General features: G+C 37.7%; 2 protein-coding genes and 1 pseudogene across 5 annotated transcripts; 2 read left to right on the top strand and 1 right to left on the bottom strand.

The window, feature by feature from the left end:
• The first annotated feature begins 1,554 nt into the window (after nucleotides 1-1,554).
• Nucleotides 1,555-6,206, top strand: LOC125213075 (LEAF RUST 10 DISEASE-RESISTANCE LOCUS RECEPTOR-LIKE PROTEIN KINASE-like 2.1). Of its 4 annotated transcripts, none has more exons than XM_089068790.1 (6): nucleotides 1,555-2,310; nucleotides 2,384-2,419; nucleotides 2,486-2,608; nucleotides 2,690-2,740; nucleotides 4,239-5,438; nucleotides 5,779-6,206. In XM_089068790.1, exons 1-5 carry the CDS (start codon nucleotides 1,593-1,595, stop codon nucleotides 5,387-5,389), a joined length of 2,079 nt encoding a protein of 692 aa, XP_088924916.1. In that variant the 5' UTR covers nucleotides 1,555-1,592; the 3' UTR covers nucleotides 5,390-5,438; nucleotides 5,779-6,206. The 4 variants fall into 4 exon arrangements, with proteins under 4 accessions (XP_088924916.1, XP_088924915.1, XP_047969393.2 ...); XM_089068789.1 differs by having other exon boundaries at nucleotides 5,698-6,206; XM_048113436.2 differs by lacking the exon at nucleotides 5,779-6,206 and having other exon boundaries at nucleotides 4,239-5,558.
• An 8,155-nt stretch (nucleotides 6,207-14,361) lies between these two features.
• Nucleotides 14,362-15,531, bottom strand: LOC125213077 (uncharacterized). Its single transcript, XM_048113439.2, has 3 exons — nucleotides 15,406-15,531; nucleotides 14,736-14,963; nucleotides 14,362-14,649 (listed from the first exon to the last, which is right to left on the bottom strand). The coding sequence occupies exons 1-3, from the start codon at nucleotides 15,529-15,531 to the stop codon at nucleotides 14,362-14,364; spliced, it is 642 nt and encodes a 213-aa protein (XP_047969396.2).
• A 52-nt stretch (nucleotides 15,532-15,583) lies between these two features.
• On the top strand, nucleotides 15,584-16,737 carry LOC148930035 (rust resistance kinase Lr10 pseudogene; annotated as a pseudogene).
• The last annotated feature ends 2,316 nt before the right edge of the window (nucleotides 16,738-19,053 follow it).

Raw genomic sequence — 19,053 nt, 5'->3', positions numbered from 1 at the left:
GGTATTCTGTGTATCCGACGACCGAGATCTTCCAACGATCCGTGAGTTCCTAGACCCTGTGATCTAGTGGATTCGCTGGACCTAGGAAGCTTGATATTCCTTACTGTGCACATAGTCTAAACCCAATAGCTTCATATGGGCTTGGCACCTAAATAGGCTAACATCTCTTCTGCACCAGCAATTGTTGGGGTTGCCATGCTATACATAGGATAGCCATCCACCTTAAAAACACAAAAATCTCAAATAGTGAGACATGCTCTGCTTATAAAGTTTTGACCTAGCAGAGGCATACTTTTGAAATATTATCTCAACAAAGTTAAAAAGTTGCATCATAAAATCATCATCTAGTAATTGGAACAGAGTAAGTTCATGCATCTAGAAGTGATCATTTAGTGAACTATACTCTGTTTAGTTTGTCATGCCTTTTCCTTATGAGAAACAAATGTATATAAAATACTCAATTTGTCCTACTAAAAATATCTCAGTTTCTTTTTATATTGTCTCGACAAAGATGTTACTGTACTATACCTATTTTTGAAAAAAAATATTTTTTACTGTTATTTTAAATATATATTTCTGTCTTTATTTGACCAAGTCTAAATTTGGAAAATTTTCAACAAATAATAATGTTACCCATCATTTATAAAATGGATCCACAATCAACTAAACACTCATTTTTCTCATCTCTCCATTATTTTTCTCATCATCTCAGTCATAAATTAGGCAAGCACGTCATCTCATCTTTTCCACCTCAAGGGCGACCCCAGAAGAGAAAATAATGTGACCTTCATCTCCCTTAACTCTCACAAATACTATGTCAAAAAAAAAAAAGAATCTCTTTGCCATTGAATGGGTCTTCTATGACTTTGTCTTAACCTTATCCCCATTCATAGCAAAGTCATTACTCAAATTGTCCCTTTTCGCAAGTTGCTCTACATTTTGTACAAGTCCTTTGCTGCACCTCATAAGTCCTTACTTGACCTCATAAGTCTTAATCATAATATCTAGTTACCTTCCCATACAATAATAAATATCACCACCCTTTGCGGATAGACTAGCTAGGTGCATGGTAACTATATATGAAATTGAGAAAATCATTGTGAAACAAAGTTGTACTTGGAACTATATTAAACACAAGAATTAAGGCAATACATCATTATGACACTGTCCATGTGACATAAGTATAAGAGACTAAGAATTAAGAAATTGATAATATTGTACAAAGGAGTATATATGGATGTAAATTCATTAATGCAGGTTCTTCAACACCAATTTATGTGGATGTAATTCATTAGGAGTATTTCACAATGTGGATATTACAAGTATTTTTATGAGAATCCCTTTTATGCATTTTAATTCTACTTTCCTCTGCATGCAATTAGTGGTAGTGATTCCATTTTAATCACGATCTATTGTGGTGGGGCTACCGCTTTTAATGCAAAATCACAATCAGTTGCTCAAAGTCATGCCTGGCGTCTGGTTTCAAGACTGAATTATGTCCATCCAATACAAACATGCTGCTCCATATATATTTAGTAGTGAGGGGGTGTGTACCCAAAATCAGTTTATTGTGGGGTTTTCTTAAACATCTAATGTTGATCACAACACATCAAAACCTCATCACTTCATCTCTCTTTTCGATTCTCTTTCTCTCACTCCATAGTTTGTTTGAATCATGTGATGCCAAATGCAGTCCTTCTTCGTGCGGCATCATTCCCAACATCAGCCCCCCTTTCCGCCTCAAGGGCCACCCCAAGAATTGCGGTGATCCAAGATTTGAATTATCATGTGAAAATAATGTGGCCTACTTCTCCCTTCATTCTCACAAATACTATGTCCAAGAAATCTACTACAGAGACGAGCCCACCATCAGGGTGGTTGATGCCTCCATAAACAAAGACGACATCTGCTCGTTTCCCCCCTTTTCTATATATGCCTATAACTTCACCTATCATAATCCTAATCGTCTTCGTTACCTAAAGTCCATTTATTCCAGCAACACACCTTTAAACTTTATAAGCTGCCCAAATCCGTTGAGAAATACATCCCTTTATACTGATATCACTAATCAGTGTGCCTCTAATTCATCCCATCATCACAGATATGCTTATGTCAAGGTCGGCAGCATGATGGCCTCAGAGGTTCCATACGCCTGTGGAGTTGACCTCATAGCGATGACATCCTGGTATGATTTTGAGCCTTTGAAAAATGTTTCTCTTTCAGAAATCCATGAGGTCCTCTTGTATGGATTTGAACTCGGGACATGCCTCTTGCCTTGTGACAGTCATGATTCATCCATCATTAAGTGGTGTAAGTGTGCACTATGTAAATGTCTGTTGTCAGTCATATTACTAATATTGCTAACCTTGTGTTGTGTGTATAGCTATAGTTCTGATCGTACTTCTTGTGGTCGTTGCAGGTAAGCTCTAATCTTCACTTAATATTAATTTGAAATCTTATAGTATGACTCAGCTTCGAATTGCAGGTTTGTTGTGCGCAGCGGTAAGCCCTCCTGTATTCACCCTCTGTGGATTCGCCGCTGTAGCACTACTCTTATGTCTGATTACTAGTATAATTCTATTGTCAACAGAATCCTCTATCTATAACAGTAAGAATCCTTGCATTCTTTCAGTGTGTATTTTAACTTACATATTCTTGTGTGCTTACCATCTACTCGGTGTGCTTGCAGAGTCCTACCCATCTTTCCCGATGCTCAATCAACAATCAGTACTCATCATAGGTGCGCTTTTAATTATGCTCTACTCTCTACTCGATAGTTCAAGTTCCATTTATGTACAACTTATTTGAAGACACAAAAGTATTACTTAATAAAATATGAGGGAGAATGCACTAAAGAAATATGGAATATGATCCACTACCAAAAGGTATAAAATGAACTGAGACAATTAATTAAGACGGATCAAAATGGAAATTAGCACACATAATGAGAGGCGGAGGGAATATTAAGTATAGAGAAAAAATAAATGTTAATGAAGATAGAATAACGTAATTAAATATAATAGTGAACCAAGAAAAATTAGTTGAATAATAGTGCTCCCTCCGTCCCGGCTAAGATGATAGATTGCTTAGCCGGCACGGGATTTTAGGAGTTATTGGTTAAAGTGTTTAATTGGAGAGAGAGAAGGTGGGTGTAATTATTAAAGTAGAGAGATAAAGGAAGATGAATATTTTAATAGGAGTGAGAAAAAGTGGTTGAGTGTATTAATCGGAGAGAGAAAGTTACCAAAAGAGGAAATGTGTCATCTTAGTTGGGACAAACTAAAAAGGAAAACGTGTCATCTTAAGCGGAACAGAGGGAGTACTAGTTTACATTTTAAAAATAAGAATAGTAGTACTAGTAAGAAGTACTCCCTCCGTCCCACTAAAAATCGATGACCCACTTTCCTTTTCTATATGTCCCAACCAAGATGATATGTTACTAATGAAAATACCATTTATTTCTACTTTGTTTCTTCTTTTTTGTTTTACTCTCTATTTAACACGCAAAATAAACCTACATAAAATCTTGTGCCGTCTAAGGAATGGTCATCTTCAATGGGACGGAGGGAGTACCGTGCAGATGATCGACTTTGAAAGATCTACAAAATCATGATTTTTCATTTGGTTAGAATGAGTGAATGGTGAAATTAAATCAAATATGTATTGACATAATCAGGAATTAAGAAACATTTATTTAAATTTCAAACTATTGACTTTTTATCAAAAAACTTTACGCCATTTTTCCGCACCAATAATCGTGATATGGATTATGGCATATTAGCATGTGAATGTCGTGCGCTACTGCTATTGTCAGGATTGCACTAAACGATTCACTATCATATCATTCAGAAAATGGAAATAAAATTTATCAGATCAAGCTTTTATGAAGCAAAAAATGGACATTTTTGTATGAGATAGTGCTTATTTTCCATAAATAATTGTATAATTATTTTTTTCCATCTCACTATTATTTTATTAATTTTATGGAGTATTAAAATACATATAGCACATTATCAAGACTTATTAGTAAGGGAGCAAATGAGTATTTAGTTAAATTTAAGTGTAAATTTTTTAATAAATCGAATAAAATTATGAATTTAAGGTGATATATATTTTTTACAAATAATATTAAATTCAGTTTTAGGTCATAGCTTCATGTGCGTTGTACTTTTGATTTTGCAAATATTGTTGCATAATAGGTATTTGACATTTATTGCCTATAACTCATCTCATGACAGGCTTCATCACATTGTTTGCAAGGATTATCATATTTCCTTTAGTGTGGTGGTTTTTGATTTACAAATTCCGAAGAAGGCGTTTATCCGAATATAACACAATAGAATCCTTCCTCCAAAGTGATAACAAACTATCACCAATAAGATATTCATACTCAGCCATTAAGAGAATGACAAGAGGTTTTCAAGAAAAACTAGGCGAAGGAGGCTATGGTTGTGTTTACAAAGGAAAGCTTCGAAGTGGACATCACGTAGCAGTCAAAATGCTGGGAAAATCAGGCGGGAATGGACAAGACTTTATGAATGAAATAGCAACTATTGGAAGGGTACACCATATCAATGTGGTACAACTAGTTGGCTATTGTGCACAAGGTTCCAAGCGTGCCCTCGTCTTTGATTTCATGCCCAATGGTTCTCTTGAAAAATACCTCTTCAATCGAGAAAAAATGAATTCCTTAAATTGGGATACAAAGTTTGACATTGCTGTTGGAATAGCTCGAGGAATTGATTATTTGCATCGGGGGTGTGACATCCAGATTCTTCATTTTGACATCAAGCCTCATAACATACTCCTTGACCATAACTTCGCTCCCAAAATATCTGATTTCGGGTTAGCAAAGTCATGCTCCGTAGAGAAGGAGGCAGTGACTTTAACGGCCGCTAGAGGAACCATAGGTTATGTTGCTCCAGAACTCATCCACCGAGGTATTGGCGTAGTCTCTTCCAAGGCGGATGTGTATAGTTTCGGGATGCTGTTGATGGAAATGGTGGGCTTAAACAGAGAGTTGCGGAAAAATAGTGATGATTCAACAAAGTATTTCCCAAATTGGATATATGACCACATTAAACAAGGCAAAGAGATTGAAATTGCGGAGGAAAACATTAGTAATGATGAGAATGAGAGTGTTCGAAAGATGACAATAGTTGCGTTATGGTGCATACTGATGAGCCCCGATGATCGTCCTTCAATGAATCAAGTATTGCAAATGTTAGAAGCCGATGTCAAACGCCTGCAAATTCCAGAGGTTCGATCATCACAATCAACTCAAGTTGCAGGAAATGGGGAAGATGGCAGCTGGCTCACAGATGCAACTGATTCTGCATCATTGCTCCATCATGATAACGCCAGCAGCTTTGAGATTACTATCGCATGAACCTCTTCTTCCCAATCCTTCCTTCCTCCATCCATATCTTCTGCGTGAGGTTTGTATTATCTGTTGCCTCTTTATAATAGTATTGTATTGCAAGATGAGTTTTTATAGGGGGCAAAATGATCCACATCCATTCTCAAATATAAATGACAAAATATAATGTTTGAACAAACATGCGAGGCCATCAACATTCAAGTGTATAGTTTCTCATGCATTCTTCATTTCTCAACTTCTCATTATTTATTTAAGCCAAGGAGAGCTTTCCCTATATATAATTTCTACACTATATGTAATCATCTAACGATTCTTAGATTATTACAAAGATGGCCAAGTTAAGGCCTCGCATCCGTCCAAGTAGTGAATTTCATCTCAGTGGCTGAAGTGCTGTACAGATAGGATCTAAACGTGATCAGGAAGAAGTATCGCCTGCAATGCACACACGCAAAATCAGATCATAAGCTACAAGAACATCATATCTTAGATAATAAAACCTGTTGCAAATGGAAAGCATACTGCAAATGGAATATCGTTAGAATATCGATATGTGATTGCACCTACATAGCATAACCGGAAACCAACCTGAGAGCTTTAATACCCATATCAACAAGGTGTGCTCGATGTTCATCATTGTCATTTGAAAGCCGATGTATTTTTATTGTAAATTGTCTTATTTTAAGATATATTGTACACCTCTATTTATAGAGCTAGACAGGTAAACGTGCCTAGGTACAAATGAACTTGGGGCTCGTGATAAATTCCCTAGAGACCCTAAATGTACTCTTTCCCACAATATTGAGACTACCAAGTTATCTATTTCCAACACCTAGAGACCCTAAATGTACTCTTTCCCACAATATTGAGACTACCAATATCTATTTCCAACACTTCCCCTCAAGTTAAGTAACGGGGTTTCCGATACTCAACTTGCTTAATACATCCTTAAACGACTTGGAATTCACAGCCTTAGTTAGAATATCTGCCAACTGATCCTCCGATTTTACATATGGAAACTCAACAATCTTGGCTTCAATCTTCTCCTTGATGAAGTGTCTGTCGACTGCCACATGTTTAATTCTATCGTGTTGAACTGGATTTTCAGAGATGCTAATAGCAGCTTTGTTATCACAGAATAGTTTACACGGTTTTGGTACCTACAGATCAAGTTCCGTCATGAGCCTCCATAGCCACAATATTTCAGTGAGGCCACTCTTGATTCCACGGAACTCTGCTTCTGCCCTTGAAAGTGCTACTACCTTCTGCTTCTTGCTCCTCCAAGTGACAAGGTTTCCCCCTACCAATGTAAAGTACCCTGCTGTGGATTTTCGGTCATTTGGGTTTCCTGCCCAATCTGCATCAGTAAAACCATTAATCTCCAAGTGCCCATGTTTTACGAACAACACTCCATGCCCTGCAGTACCCTTCAAATATCGGACAATTCGCAGAACGGCTTCCCAGTGGTCTTCTTGTGGTGAGTGCATGAACTGACTTACTATCCCCACAACATATGCTATGCCGGGTCTAGTAGGAGAAAGGTAAATGAGTTTCCCCACCAGCCTCTGATAACTCCCCCTGTCAGTGAGTTTCGCTTCTCCAACTATCTGCAATCCGTGATTCTGTATCATTGGGGTGTCTGCCGGCTTGCAAACAACCATGCCCACTTCTGCTAAAAGGTCAAGAATATATTTCATCTGATTGATGAAGATTCCTCTATCTGATCTCAAAACCTCAATTCCTAAAAAGTATTTGAGAAGACCCAGATCCTTCATCTCAAATTCTTTGAACAAGTTCTTCCTTAACTCGTCAATCTCTTCTTCATCATCCCCGTGATGATCATAGACGATAAGACATGTGATTTTTCCATTCTTCTTTTTAATGAACAATGTGTGATCTGAGTTGCTTATATTTTTTCATCACTTCGGTGAATCGACTGAACCAGGCCCTGGGAGACTGCTTAAGCCCATACAATGTCTTCTGGAGTTTGCACACCTCTCCAGGATGAAACTCATCTGTGAATCTCGTGGGAGGAACCATAAAAATTGGTTTAGACAGTTCTCCATGCAGAAAGGCATTTGTCACGTCGAACTGATGAAGTGGCCAATCTTTGTTGGCTGCAATTGAGAACAATGTTAGGTTTGATATACTGTAAAACATGTTTCGCGCGAATTGAATCTTGCTTGTATACGAAATACTCTACAATCCACTTTTAACCCGATTCAGTATTATTCGAGCAGTTTCACACGAATAGAATCAATATATTATTACATTGTATTTGCTTGTGCATTTATAAGATGTTTTATAAACATTTAAATGTATAAGAAGTAAACAAAGTCTAAGTCTTTTGCTTAGTAGACCAGTTGTGGGCGACGGCCACTTTAAGGTAACACGGTCAGATCTATGCTATGCTTTGCAAAAAAAAAGAAGAATTTCACAACCTAGATAGGCTTTGGCTACCTATCGTGAAAGGATCCAATGTCAGTCCGCATATTTCTAAGCCTTACTAAAATAAGATGACATTGGTGTGGTATAGCACTAAACGGATCTAACAGCAAGACGTGTCTTTATGCTATCTACTGAAGACTAGGTCTTGATAAAATACTATTTCTTAATCAACATATGTTAGCATTGAGCATACGGTATTGATTATGCACTACTTTGACTTATCAAATGGTGCGGGTTTTTTCGCAACCCAATAATCCTGATATATTGGGTAGTGGTGATTAATATCTAGCGGTGCTAGGATTGCTATTATGTTGAATCGTGCGTGAGGTGAGTCTCGTTTGATAATGTCCTTAAGAGGAGTTCGAACAAGGTTTTATTATTCGGAAAACTGGTCAGTTGGAGTTTTATTACTCTATGAATAATAAATAAGTGTTTCTTGCTAAGTCTACTCTTGGAGTTAATAAGATATTAATTAATTAAGTCCATAGCAGACATTAATTAATTAATGGACATTTATATCTTAAGCGCGGAAAATAAATAATAAACAAAGTGAAAACTCGGATTACTTGTAATTTCGGATTTGGATGGGGAGAGTTCAATATTACTTCTGTAGTGGCTGCTCGTAATATTCCAATATAAGCTTGTATTAAATTGTGGGTTCAATTTAATTAGTAAAAAGCTAATTGGGGGAGCCCATATCCAAAACCTTCCATAGATCCCTGTCTGGGCCCAAAAGAAACCTAATATAAATAGGAGAATAAATGAGACATATTTATTCATTAATTTCATGGTGTATTTTTTGTTCCTTTCTCTACAAGGAGAACGAATTTTCTTTGATTTTCTCCTCCGTGAGGAATTTTTCTGTCTCTTTTATTTAAGTCCTAATATCCCAGTGAGATCAGCCCACACTGATATCGGAATATAGTTAGGGAACCAGAGAGAAGATCCGTGGTCTAGTACTCAAGATCATCACGTAGAGAAGGCGCGAGCAATCGACGATTATTTGGAGAATAAAAAATCGGTAACTCTAAACAGTAGAAATCATGTTTAGGATTTTATTTTTCTAAGCATGAATTATTTGCATTGTAGCATGCAATTATCTGTTTAATTAATCGCATAATCGGTCAAATAGATCCGTATCTGATTTATTTGTTTTGTACAAGTCTTCCGTTGTGCAAGGGGCACCAAACCCCAGCAAACAGTACCCTGACTGTGTTGATCTTTGTTATTGGCGAGAAGGTCTCAGCATAGTCAACTCCGTATGTTTGAGTGTACCCTTTTGCTACAAGTCGTGCCTTATATCTCTCGACTGAGCCATCTAGTCTTCGCTTGATAATAAACACCCATCCACACCCCACAGCTTTGACCCCTTTTGGCAGTTTTCCCTTTACCCACGTATTGTTTTTCATCAATGTTTTCATCTCTGTAAACATAGCCTCTCTCCAGTGTTTTTGCTTCATTGCTTCCTCGGCAGTCTGCGAAATTTCCTCTTCTTCACAGAGTGCCGCTTCAAATGCACGTGTCATTTTGCTCAAATTTCCTTGCACAAAATTCGCAATCCCATATCTGCTCTTTGCACCAAACTTCTCGGGAGAATATCGTTTTGGGGGAATGCCCCGAGTACTCTGATAAGAAAGAACATACTTCTCAGTGTCACTATCAATGGTGTTATCCTCTTCCTCCTCTTCTGCAGTGTTAGCATTAACTAAAGTATTTTCTTCAGTAATTGGTGCAGGGGATACCTGTGATATCAGTTGAGGTTGATCGTGAGGTGGTTGAGGAGACTCCAGTAGAGGGCGTGCTCGGCGGCAGTGACCGCTACGGTCTCTGTTGGTTCCTCATTTAAAGGGCTTAGAGGTGACACAAACCAACTTAGACAGTCCCCATGATTAGTTTCAGGATTTTGCCTCCCCTGACTGCTAAGGTGGTAAAAGAACTCGGTTTCCAAGAAGTTGCAGTTTATAATGGTGATGATTTTCTTAGTACTTGGGTCAAAGCATCGATACCCTTTTTGGTTTACCCCCGTATCCCACAAAAACACATTTAGTAGTACAAGGGGAGAATTTGGTTCTTCATATTTGGGAATATGGACACAGATTGTGCAACCAAACACTTTAGGTGACATGCTAAGGGATTCAGGTATTTTTGGCTTGTTGGGAGAGGATATCCAGGGGAGTCTTTTTGTTGAGGATTTTGGTGGGTAATCGGTTAATGAGGTAGATGGAGGTTGCGGCTTCTGGCCAAAGAAACGTTAGGATTTTGGATTCAATCATAATGGCACGGGATACTTCTAGAATTGCTCTATTTTTCCTCTCGGCTACCCCATTTTGTTCGGGTGTGTAGGCACAGGAAGTTTGGCGAACAAGGCCCTTTTGTCTAAAAAATTCAGACATGTCACTATTGTCAAATTCCCTCCCACCGAAGGATTTTTATGGTAGTTTGAAACTGGGTTTTAATCATATGGAAAAAAAGAACAAATTTTTCGACTACTTCAGATTTGTGTTTCAAGAAATAAATACAAGTCATCCTAGTGCAATCATCAATGAAAGTGACAAAATATCTAAATCCTTTTCCCCCAGTAACGGGCGCAGGGCCCCAAACATCAGCATGCACTAGTTCAAACATAAATTTCATACGAGTATCTGAAGGTTTGAAAGATTGTCTGTGGCTCTTGGCCAAAACACATGTCTCACAGGAAAAGTCTGGGAATAGTAAAACTTGGAAACAAAAGTTGAAAATAACCATGGGAAGGATGTCCTAGTCTTCTGTGTCATAGCCAAGCCTCTTCTCTTGTGGATCCGTGAGCTAGCATTGCACTGCCATGTTGAGCTACCCCATCCACGTAGTAGAGTCTTTGGTTCTCAGTGCCACGCCCAACGATCTTCCTCGTCCGAATATCCTGTAAAATACAATAATTTGGGTGCATCAGAAGAGTGCAATTCAATTCTCTTGTGACATCATTCACTAACATCAATCTCTGAGATAAGCTTGGCATAAATAAACAGTTTGACTGTTTGACAAATGAAGACTCGGAGAAACATCTATGGTTCCGGCTCCTGCCACTTTAATCAATTCTCTACTTGCAGTTCTGATATAAGTCTTAGTAATCTCACTAAAGTCACTAAAGTACGTTCTCTATGGGGTCATGGTATCTATGGCCCCACAATAAAAAATCCATCCTCTTTTATTAATTGTATCACTATTTTGCACGTTAAATGCAGCGAAAATATTCGTCAGAGGTGCAAAACGGTTTTGGATGCCAATTTGGAAAATATTTGGGGTTGTTTTGGAATTCTTAACAAATCTAGGCAGCTTATCATAATAGGCTAAATATTCTGGTATTTAACACAAATTGGGGCTTGATTATGCAAAACAGAGTTCGACCCTTTACCTCCTTTCATTGAACCGCCTCCCCAGTTCTGACCCTCCGTTGCCGCTCCGGCTCGTTCCATGGAATTTCCGACCCGGATGCCACTTCCACCGCCGCCGATTCCCGGTTGGGGAGGGTTATTAGGCTGGTTCCCTCCTCCAATTACCCCTTCTTTGTTCTGATTTGGAGCACTTTGTCGCTGGTTGATTTCCTAGATTCCGACGGCAGCGAGCTTACCTTGGGCTCGTGCCTTCTGTTTTTCGTCCCACCATTCCGGGTATCCTACCCGGAGAAAGCAGGTTTCCCTCGTGTGCTTGTTCTTCCCACAGTGAGAGTGGGAGCACCACAGCTTGCTCTTGTCCGGCTTCCCTCCGGCGGTTTGGTATGTGGTTCCGGCAGGTGGCGGTCGTTGCTGACTTCCTCGATTGTTCGGTCGATCCCTCTGTGCCTCGAATCCGTAGCCTATTTCTCCCGATGATGCATCGGCGCTTCCTACACCAGTGGAGTCTCCGGTGGGTGGAGCGGATGCCGGTGGCATGATTTTCAGTCGAGCCGCCTCCTTCTTCACCCATCCGTAGGCTTCTTCGACTGAGGGGTATGGTTGTTGTTTGAGGATCTCCCGACGGATGTGGTCATATTCCTGACTCAAACCCGTGAGAAACTTGATGAGTCGTTTCTCACTTGCGTGCTGCCGATACTGCTCGATCCCCTTATCACAACACGTGATTGGTTGCTTCTGACTTCGATCAATATTCACCCACAATCCGTGGATTCGACGGTAATATGTCTCTAGATCGAGGTTTCCTTGTCTGATTGATATTATTTTGTCCTCCAGGTCGTACACTAGATACGGATTTGTCTTGCTCTCGAATGTGATTGCGAGATTATCCCACAAAGCTTTAGACGTTTGGTGGAGAGCGAAATCGGCAATAATATCATTTTCGATGTTATCGACGATCCACGAGAACACAGTTAAATCTGTTTCCTCCCAATCCCGATACCCCTTGCTGGTTCGTCTTGGATCTGGGAGTATCCCCTCCTACTTCCTATCGCGACTTTCATTAGGCGAGACCATAATGGGTAGTTCTTCCCGTTTAATTTGGACGCTACAGTAACGATTTTGTTTGTCCTCAACTTTGAGGATTCGGTGTTTGCTGGTTTCTCTTCGTCTGATTCTGACATTTTGTGTAGGAGTTGGTTTCTGTTTTGATTTTTAGGAAAAGGCCGAGAATTGGGTAAACGGCTATATGATGGAATTTTCTGAGACAGAATTTTCCATGCTCTGACGCCATGAAGAAATAGAAGGAGATTTGAAGATGTATTTTTATTGTAAATTGTCTTACTTTGAGATATATTGTACACCTCTATTTATAGAGCTAGACAGGTAAATGTGCCTAGGTACAAATGAACTTGGGACTCATGATAAATTCCCTAGAGACCCTAAATGTACTCTTTCCCACAATATTGAGACTACCAAGTTATCTATTTCCAACGCCTTTCGAGTTCCTTGCTATAGTATAGAATATCATCTCTTAAATGCCCAGCACCCGCACACCTTCAAAAGGGAGGAAATGACTAGATAGCTAGAGAGCAATTTCATAAACGAATTCGAAATGTGAATATATGTTTTGAATTATCTACATTAAACTGGCTCAAATAGTTATATCAGTTTTACTAAGGCATATTGTGTTTGACTAAGGCAGGTATCGTTTACATGACATAATTTCTGGATTAACAGACCTAGCATAACTTACTTCTGATTTTTTTTTTACTGTAAGTAGGTTTAGTTATATTATTTACTTCATTTTATTTCTAGTTGTGACTATTATATGGGAGTACGACATTCTTTAGTGAGTTTCTGTCTGATTAAAAGATCGCTGTTGCAGATCAACGCATAAAGGCACCCTTTTGCATTTGTGCTTAAACTTGGATAAATAAAGAGAATATAAGTAATGTGTGCACAAATGAGTTTCATACCTATCTATAACTGAGTTGACATCTGCTTTGCTCTCAGGACCCGTTGACAAGGACTCTAATCAAGCTTAAAATGTCTCTGTAATCACCCAGTTTTCTTGCTTCATCATCAGAGTTAAAATGTTCAGCCAATGAATTAGTTGAGCATGGTATTCCAACAGATTGTGAGACATATGATTTTAGTGCTGCCTCCGCTTCAAGTCTTATACAAATGATAGCCATTGCATAAGCAACCCCTCCAAACCCTGTATGTGATATGAAAAGATAAGCCCCTGCAGAGCTGTTGAGATGCACAAGAAAGGAAAAACTATTGTTTTAGTGTCTATTATACCATTGACAGGATGACATGATCAGATGATGGAAATGGATTCACAAATATAGAAGCATCATAATTGCAGCTACAATTGTCATATGCACTCTGATGATTTTGAACCATCATGGATATACATATATAGGGGAGCACTAGGGTGCCCCCTTATTTAGAGTCACAACGTACATCTAATCTGGTGCTGCCATGTGGCACAAAATATGCAGTATTTTAAACACAAAAATGCAATCTAGTTGTATATGCATTTTCGCAGATTGCATTTTAGTTGTATGTAAATTGCATTTTATAGTGTTGAGTTTTGCATTTTCACATAAATTGCATTTTTTATTGTTAAGTTTTGCATTTTCACATATAAAAATGCAATTCGTCTATATATAAAATGCAAATTAAACAGTCAATATCAAAAATGCAAAACACAATGATAAAAAATGCAATCTGCATATAACAAAAATGCAATATGCCGAAATTCATTTATAGCTTCTACAAATGTGTATTGCATTTTTCTGTATACAATATTGCATTTTTCGTGCCACATGGCAGCACGTGGTTGGATGTACGTTGTAAATTTAAAATTAGTTGTTATACTAGTACATCCCTATATATAGAATATAATTACACTGATATATAGTAATAATAGCATACAACATCTTAAAAAACTAACAAAAAGTCATGCATAGAAAGTTATAGTAAGCCTCGGGATATATTCGGTCAGTTGTAGAAACACATGGACAAATACACTAAATAACCTTTGTAGTGCCACACTTTTTTCCTAGACTTTATGGAAGCTCTATACTGGATATATAGAATGATATCATCTCCAACCAGGTATATTTGATTAGAAACACAGACAATGAAACTGAAAACTTACTCATCCTTACGGTACTGGATGGAATCAACATCTGAAGCTAGAGCTTCTCTTTCTCTGGTTAATGGGATTCTCCGGTAAGCCATGTTATGCCCATCATGCTTTAAAGCACCATATACCTCTGCTGGAGTCTTAACATCATCTGCAAAAATATTTTCCCAGTATCCTATGACACTGGCCTGTATTGATGCAGGATCATATTCTTCACGATGTAAAAGCATCCTACCACCAGATTTTTTAATCTCAGAAATTATATCTTCCTTCAAACGTGCCTCCATATGTTCCACCTGTAAAGTAGAACCCGATTAGAAAACAGAAATGTACTCGACTTTATCCGCAGTTCTATGGTGTGAACTCATGGAATTGAGCATACCACTGGGCCAGTGATTCCTATGTGCTTGAGTGTATCAACAGGCTTATTGAGTTCCCTAAGGACAAAAGGTGTGTTGTTGATGTAAACAACAGCTTCTTCCCGTAAATCTGTTATAACTACTTTTTGAGAACTTCCTTCTGCTATGGGCTTGGCACCTAAATAGGCTAACATCTCTTCTGCACCAGCAATTGTTGGGGTTGCCATGCTATACATAGGATAGCCATCCACCTTAAAAACACAAAAATCTCAAATAGTGAGACATGCTCTGCTTATAAAGTTTTGACCTAGCAGAGGCATACTTTTGAAATATTATCTCAACTAAGTTAAAAATTTCTTGCATCATAAAGTTATCATCTAGTAATTGGAACAGAATAGTTCATGTATATGGAAGTGATCATTTAGTGAACTGTACTCTGTTTAGTTTGTCATGCCATTTCGTATGATAAACAAATTTATTTAACAATTAGAGAAGCTATTTGAATCAAACCAGAAAAATATGTAAGACCAAAAATCAGCAATATCTGTTTTACTGGCTAGTTCATTACACTTGTGATTTATTTAGTAATAAAACTTCTCCATGCCATAATAGATCCTTAAATCATGCAGTTGTCACTGAATTCAAGGTTATTACATCTTTTTTGGCAATCAACAAACTCAATATCCTTTGTACCTTGCATACATTTGGTGCACCATGGATCTGTATGTGGCTAGAAGTCCTTTGCCCCCGGAAAGAAATACATCTTAAGAATACAGCCCTTCCCCAAAACTGAGCATTCCATTTTGACAACAAAAGCATGCATGCAAGGGATCGACTTTGACAAGCATTATCATATTACAAGTACTATTTGATGATTTTGTTTTTTTTCTATTTGATGATTTTGTTCACTGATACTCATCTCATGACAGACTTGATCGTCTTGTTACCAAAGGTTATCATTTTTCCTTTCGTGTTGTGGCTTTCTATCTACAAATTCCGAAGAAGGCACTTGTCCAAATATGACACTATAGAATCCTTCCTCCAGAGTGATAATAAACTCTCACCAATCAGATATTCATATTCAGACATAAAGAGGATGACAAGAGGTTTTCAAGAAAAACTAGTTGAAGGAGGCTATGGCTGTGTTTACAAAGGAAAGCTTCAAAGTGGGCATCATGTAGTAGTCAAAATGCTTGGAAAATCGGGAGGGAATGGCCAAGACTTTATGAATGAAATATCGACTATTGGAGGGTACATCATGTCAATGTGGTGCAGTTAGTTGGATATTGTGCAGAAAGTTACAAGCGTGCCCTGATCTTTGATTTCATGCCCAATGGTTCTCTTTAAAAATACCTTACGATCGAGAAAAAATGAATTTCTTAGATTGGGATACAAAGTTTGATATTGTTGTTGGAATAGCTCAAGGAATTGAATATTTGCATTGAGGGTGTGATATCCAGATTCTTCATTTTGACATTAAGTCTCACAACATACTCCTCGGGCTGGCCAAGTTATGCTCCGTATAGAAGGAGGTAGTTACATTTACAGCCGCTAGAGGAACCATATGGTATGTTGCTCCAGAACTCATCAATAGAGGTATATGCGGAGTTTCTTCCAAGGCGGATGTGTATAGTTTCGAGATGCTGCTAATGGAAATGGTGGGCTTAAACAAAGAGTTGAAGGAAAACAAAGATGATTCTACAAAGTATTTCCCATATTGGATATATGACCACGTGAAGCAGGACAGGGAGATTGAACCTAAAAAGCCGGAGGAAAACAATGGTAATGATGAGAATGAGAGGGTTCTGAAGATAACAATAGTTGTGTTATGGTGCATACAAATGAATCCAAATGACCGTCCATCGATGACTCATTTACTGCAAATGTTAGAAGGTGATGTGGAGCGCCAGATTCTGATCAAACCAAATAGCAGGAAATGAGGAAGAGTGCTGGCTTACAGGTCCCACTGGTTCTGTATCATTGTTCCATAGCAATGCCAACAATTTTGAGATTTCTATTGCATGAAGAGAACCTCTGCTTCCCAATCTTCCCCCCTATCCATCTCTTCTTCTACATGTGAGTTCTGTACAGTAATATCAAGTAGAAACTACACAGATATTTGAGTTTTCGATTCATTAATAATCAAATGTTTTGTAGCAAGATTTAATAGCATTTGTAGGTGGCCAATCCTTAAATTTGAACATCTAAGGCCAGTACCCATCCTTGTATATAAGTAACCTTTGATAAACTGGTGATTATTAGTACTGATCTCAACCTGCAATAATGGTGAATAAGTGGAGCTCTAGTCTTCTCTCAAATGGAAAACTCATATTAGTGATTATTTTCTAAGATGATCTGAATAACATACAGAACAACGTGTTATGTACAAAGGAAAATTCATTGAATGATGCAAACTGCTCTGAAAATCAAGAGGAAATTGGCTAGACCATTCAAACTGGCCCTTCCCCACATGGTGCTCCAGTAAGTCTTTGCTTGACCTCATAAATCTTAATATCTACCTTTCCATACAATCATAAATATCATGAGGTAAGGTAATAAAAAATCTGTATGGCATTGACTGGGTCTTCAACGACTTAGAGTCAACGTTATCCCCATTCATATCAAAGTAATTACAATCTAGTAGTACTACAAAGAACACATGTCTATTGTCAGGTGACTTTTTGCGCCAGTTGCTCAGTGTTTGCGGAACCTCATAACACATAGCTTGACCGCATAAGTCATAAGTCAATTGCTTAAGAATATCTACCTCCCATACAACCATAAATTTCATCATCCTTTAATTTTTCTAAAACTTGGCTAACCCTTAGTAGTTGATATTTTAATATACTAGGTGCATGGTAAATCTAAATGAAATTGAGAAAGTCATTGTGAAACAAAGTTGTAAATATGAGATAATCTCCAATGATACACTAAAAATTATAATATGATAGACAATTAACTACTCCAAAATCAATCTCATTTTCTTTATTTTTGAGTAATAAATATCTATTTTTAGTTTTACTCTAAAACAAAACTTCTTTTTTTTTTTTTAAATGCTTAATATAGAGAACATTTTTTAAGTTTGGGTTTAGGGTAATGGGTTGGAGTCATCTCTACATTAAAATAAGTTTAAGTTTAGCAAAAATGGTTGAAAATGCTCTGAAACACGAGAATTAAGTCAATATTGGGACATCAGTTCAACTCGAACTTGATGGGCTAATCCGATTAGCATGCTAAAATTGAAAGTTATGGCTGAAAAATTACAACCGATTAGATATCGGGTTGTTGGGCTAGCCCATTTAGGCTGGCTGGTTAGCCAGAAAGCCCAACTGGCCAGCTGGGCTGCAATAAATATTTTTTACTTATGTTTCAGGTTTTATAAGTCCCACCCTTTGATTCAAACCATTCCTTTCCATTCGCTTCTTTTCTCTGTAAATAATATTCTCCTTCCGTCCACTATTTATAATCTCATTTTGATTCAGCTCGAGTTTTAAGAAATTATTTAACTTTACGAAGAAAAATGTAAAAATGAGTTAGTGGAATGAAAACACCCTTTTATACATTGATTTTATAATAGAATGTGAGTGTAATGATTTAGATGAAATGTGGGTCCATTTACTTAGAATGGGACATGCATTTATGAATGTGACATTATTTCACGGGAGGAGTATGTCCATGTGTATAAGATGAATTGATGTTTAATTGTTCCAAAGTATGACGACAAATACGAATTTTTAAAATAATTTTAATTAATAGTCTATAACTATAGAATCTTTAGAATTGTAAAATGTTAACCCAATAAAATTTTAGCCCGATAAGCATGCACCTGATAACAATGATGGACCCAGGTGGATCGAGTGGGGTCGACCAATACCACCGTAGTCCGACAAGCACTGCTGGAAACTTCATTCGTGGACCTCCGAGGTCCGGCGCAACTCTCCTTTAATTTCGATCCCACGGAGCCCCGGGTTGAACCCGAGCGGTGGATCTCCACCACAAGTCTCCGTATTTTGCCGGAAATAAAACGGAACAGAGAATAAAGTGAAAAGAATAGATGAGAGAAATGGAGATGGAGAGGGAAAGTTCAGACGTCATATGAAGAAGACGATTGAATTCTAATTTTGCACGTATTCAATAATTAGGTTAATTAAATGGGCCTAATATTAAAACTAGTAGGCTCCTTTATCTAAAATCTGATGGAATAATTATATTATAATTTCCATTCTATTAATGATGATTTCATTTATTTTTATTTGATTTTTGTTCTAAATTATTGACATACATCAAAGTGATTATTTAAAATTAAAATATGCTTTTCAAAATATATAATTTAAGTTAGAA

The sequence above is a fragment of the Salvia hispanica genome, chromosome 3 (genome assembly GCF_029641045.1).
Source record: "Salvia hispanica isolate PSC_SH4W2 chromosome 3, Shi_PSC_v1, whole genome shotgun sequence".
In the NCBI taxonomy this organism is placed as follows: domain Eukaryota; kingdom Viridiplantae; phylum Streptophyta; class Magnoliopsida; order Lamiales; family Lamiaceae; genus Salvia; species Salvia hispanica.
This window is presented reverse-complemented; position numbering and strand designations above follow the sequence as displayed.

Excerpts from the sequence above, each read along its gene's own strand:
- LOC125213075 (XM_089068790.1), top strand. The coding sequence starts at position 1,593 with ATGTTGATCACAACACATCAAAACCTCATCACTTCATCTCTCTTTTCG. Across the intron at positions 2,311-2,383 it reads TTCATCCATCATTAAGTGGT|CTATAGTTCTGATCGTACTT; the intron begins GTAAGTGTGCAC and ends TTGTGTGTATAG. Across the intron at positions 2,420-2,485 it reads ACTTCTTGTGGTCGTTGCAG|GTTTGTTGTGCGCAGCGGTA; the intron begins GTAAGCTCTAAT and ends TTCGAATTGCAG.
- LOC125213077 (XM_048113439.2), bottom strand. The coding sequence starts at position 15,531 with ATGCTTTTGTTGTCAAAATGGAATGCTCAGTTTTGGGGAAGGGCTGTA. Across the intron at positions 14,964-15,405 it reads GTGCACCAAATGTATGCAAG|GTGGATGGCTATCCTATGTA; the intron begins GTACAAAGGATA and ends TGTGTTTTTAAG. Across the intron at positions 14,650-14,735 it reads TAGGAATCACTGGCCCAGTG|GTGGAACATATGGAGGCACG; the intron begins GTATGCTCAATT and ends TCTACTTTACAG.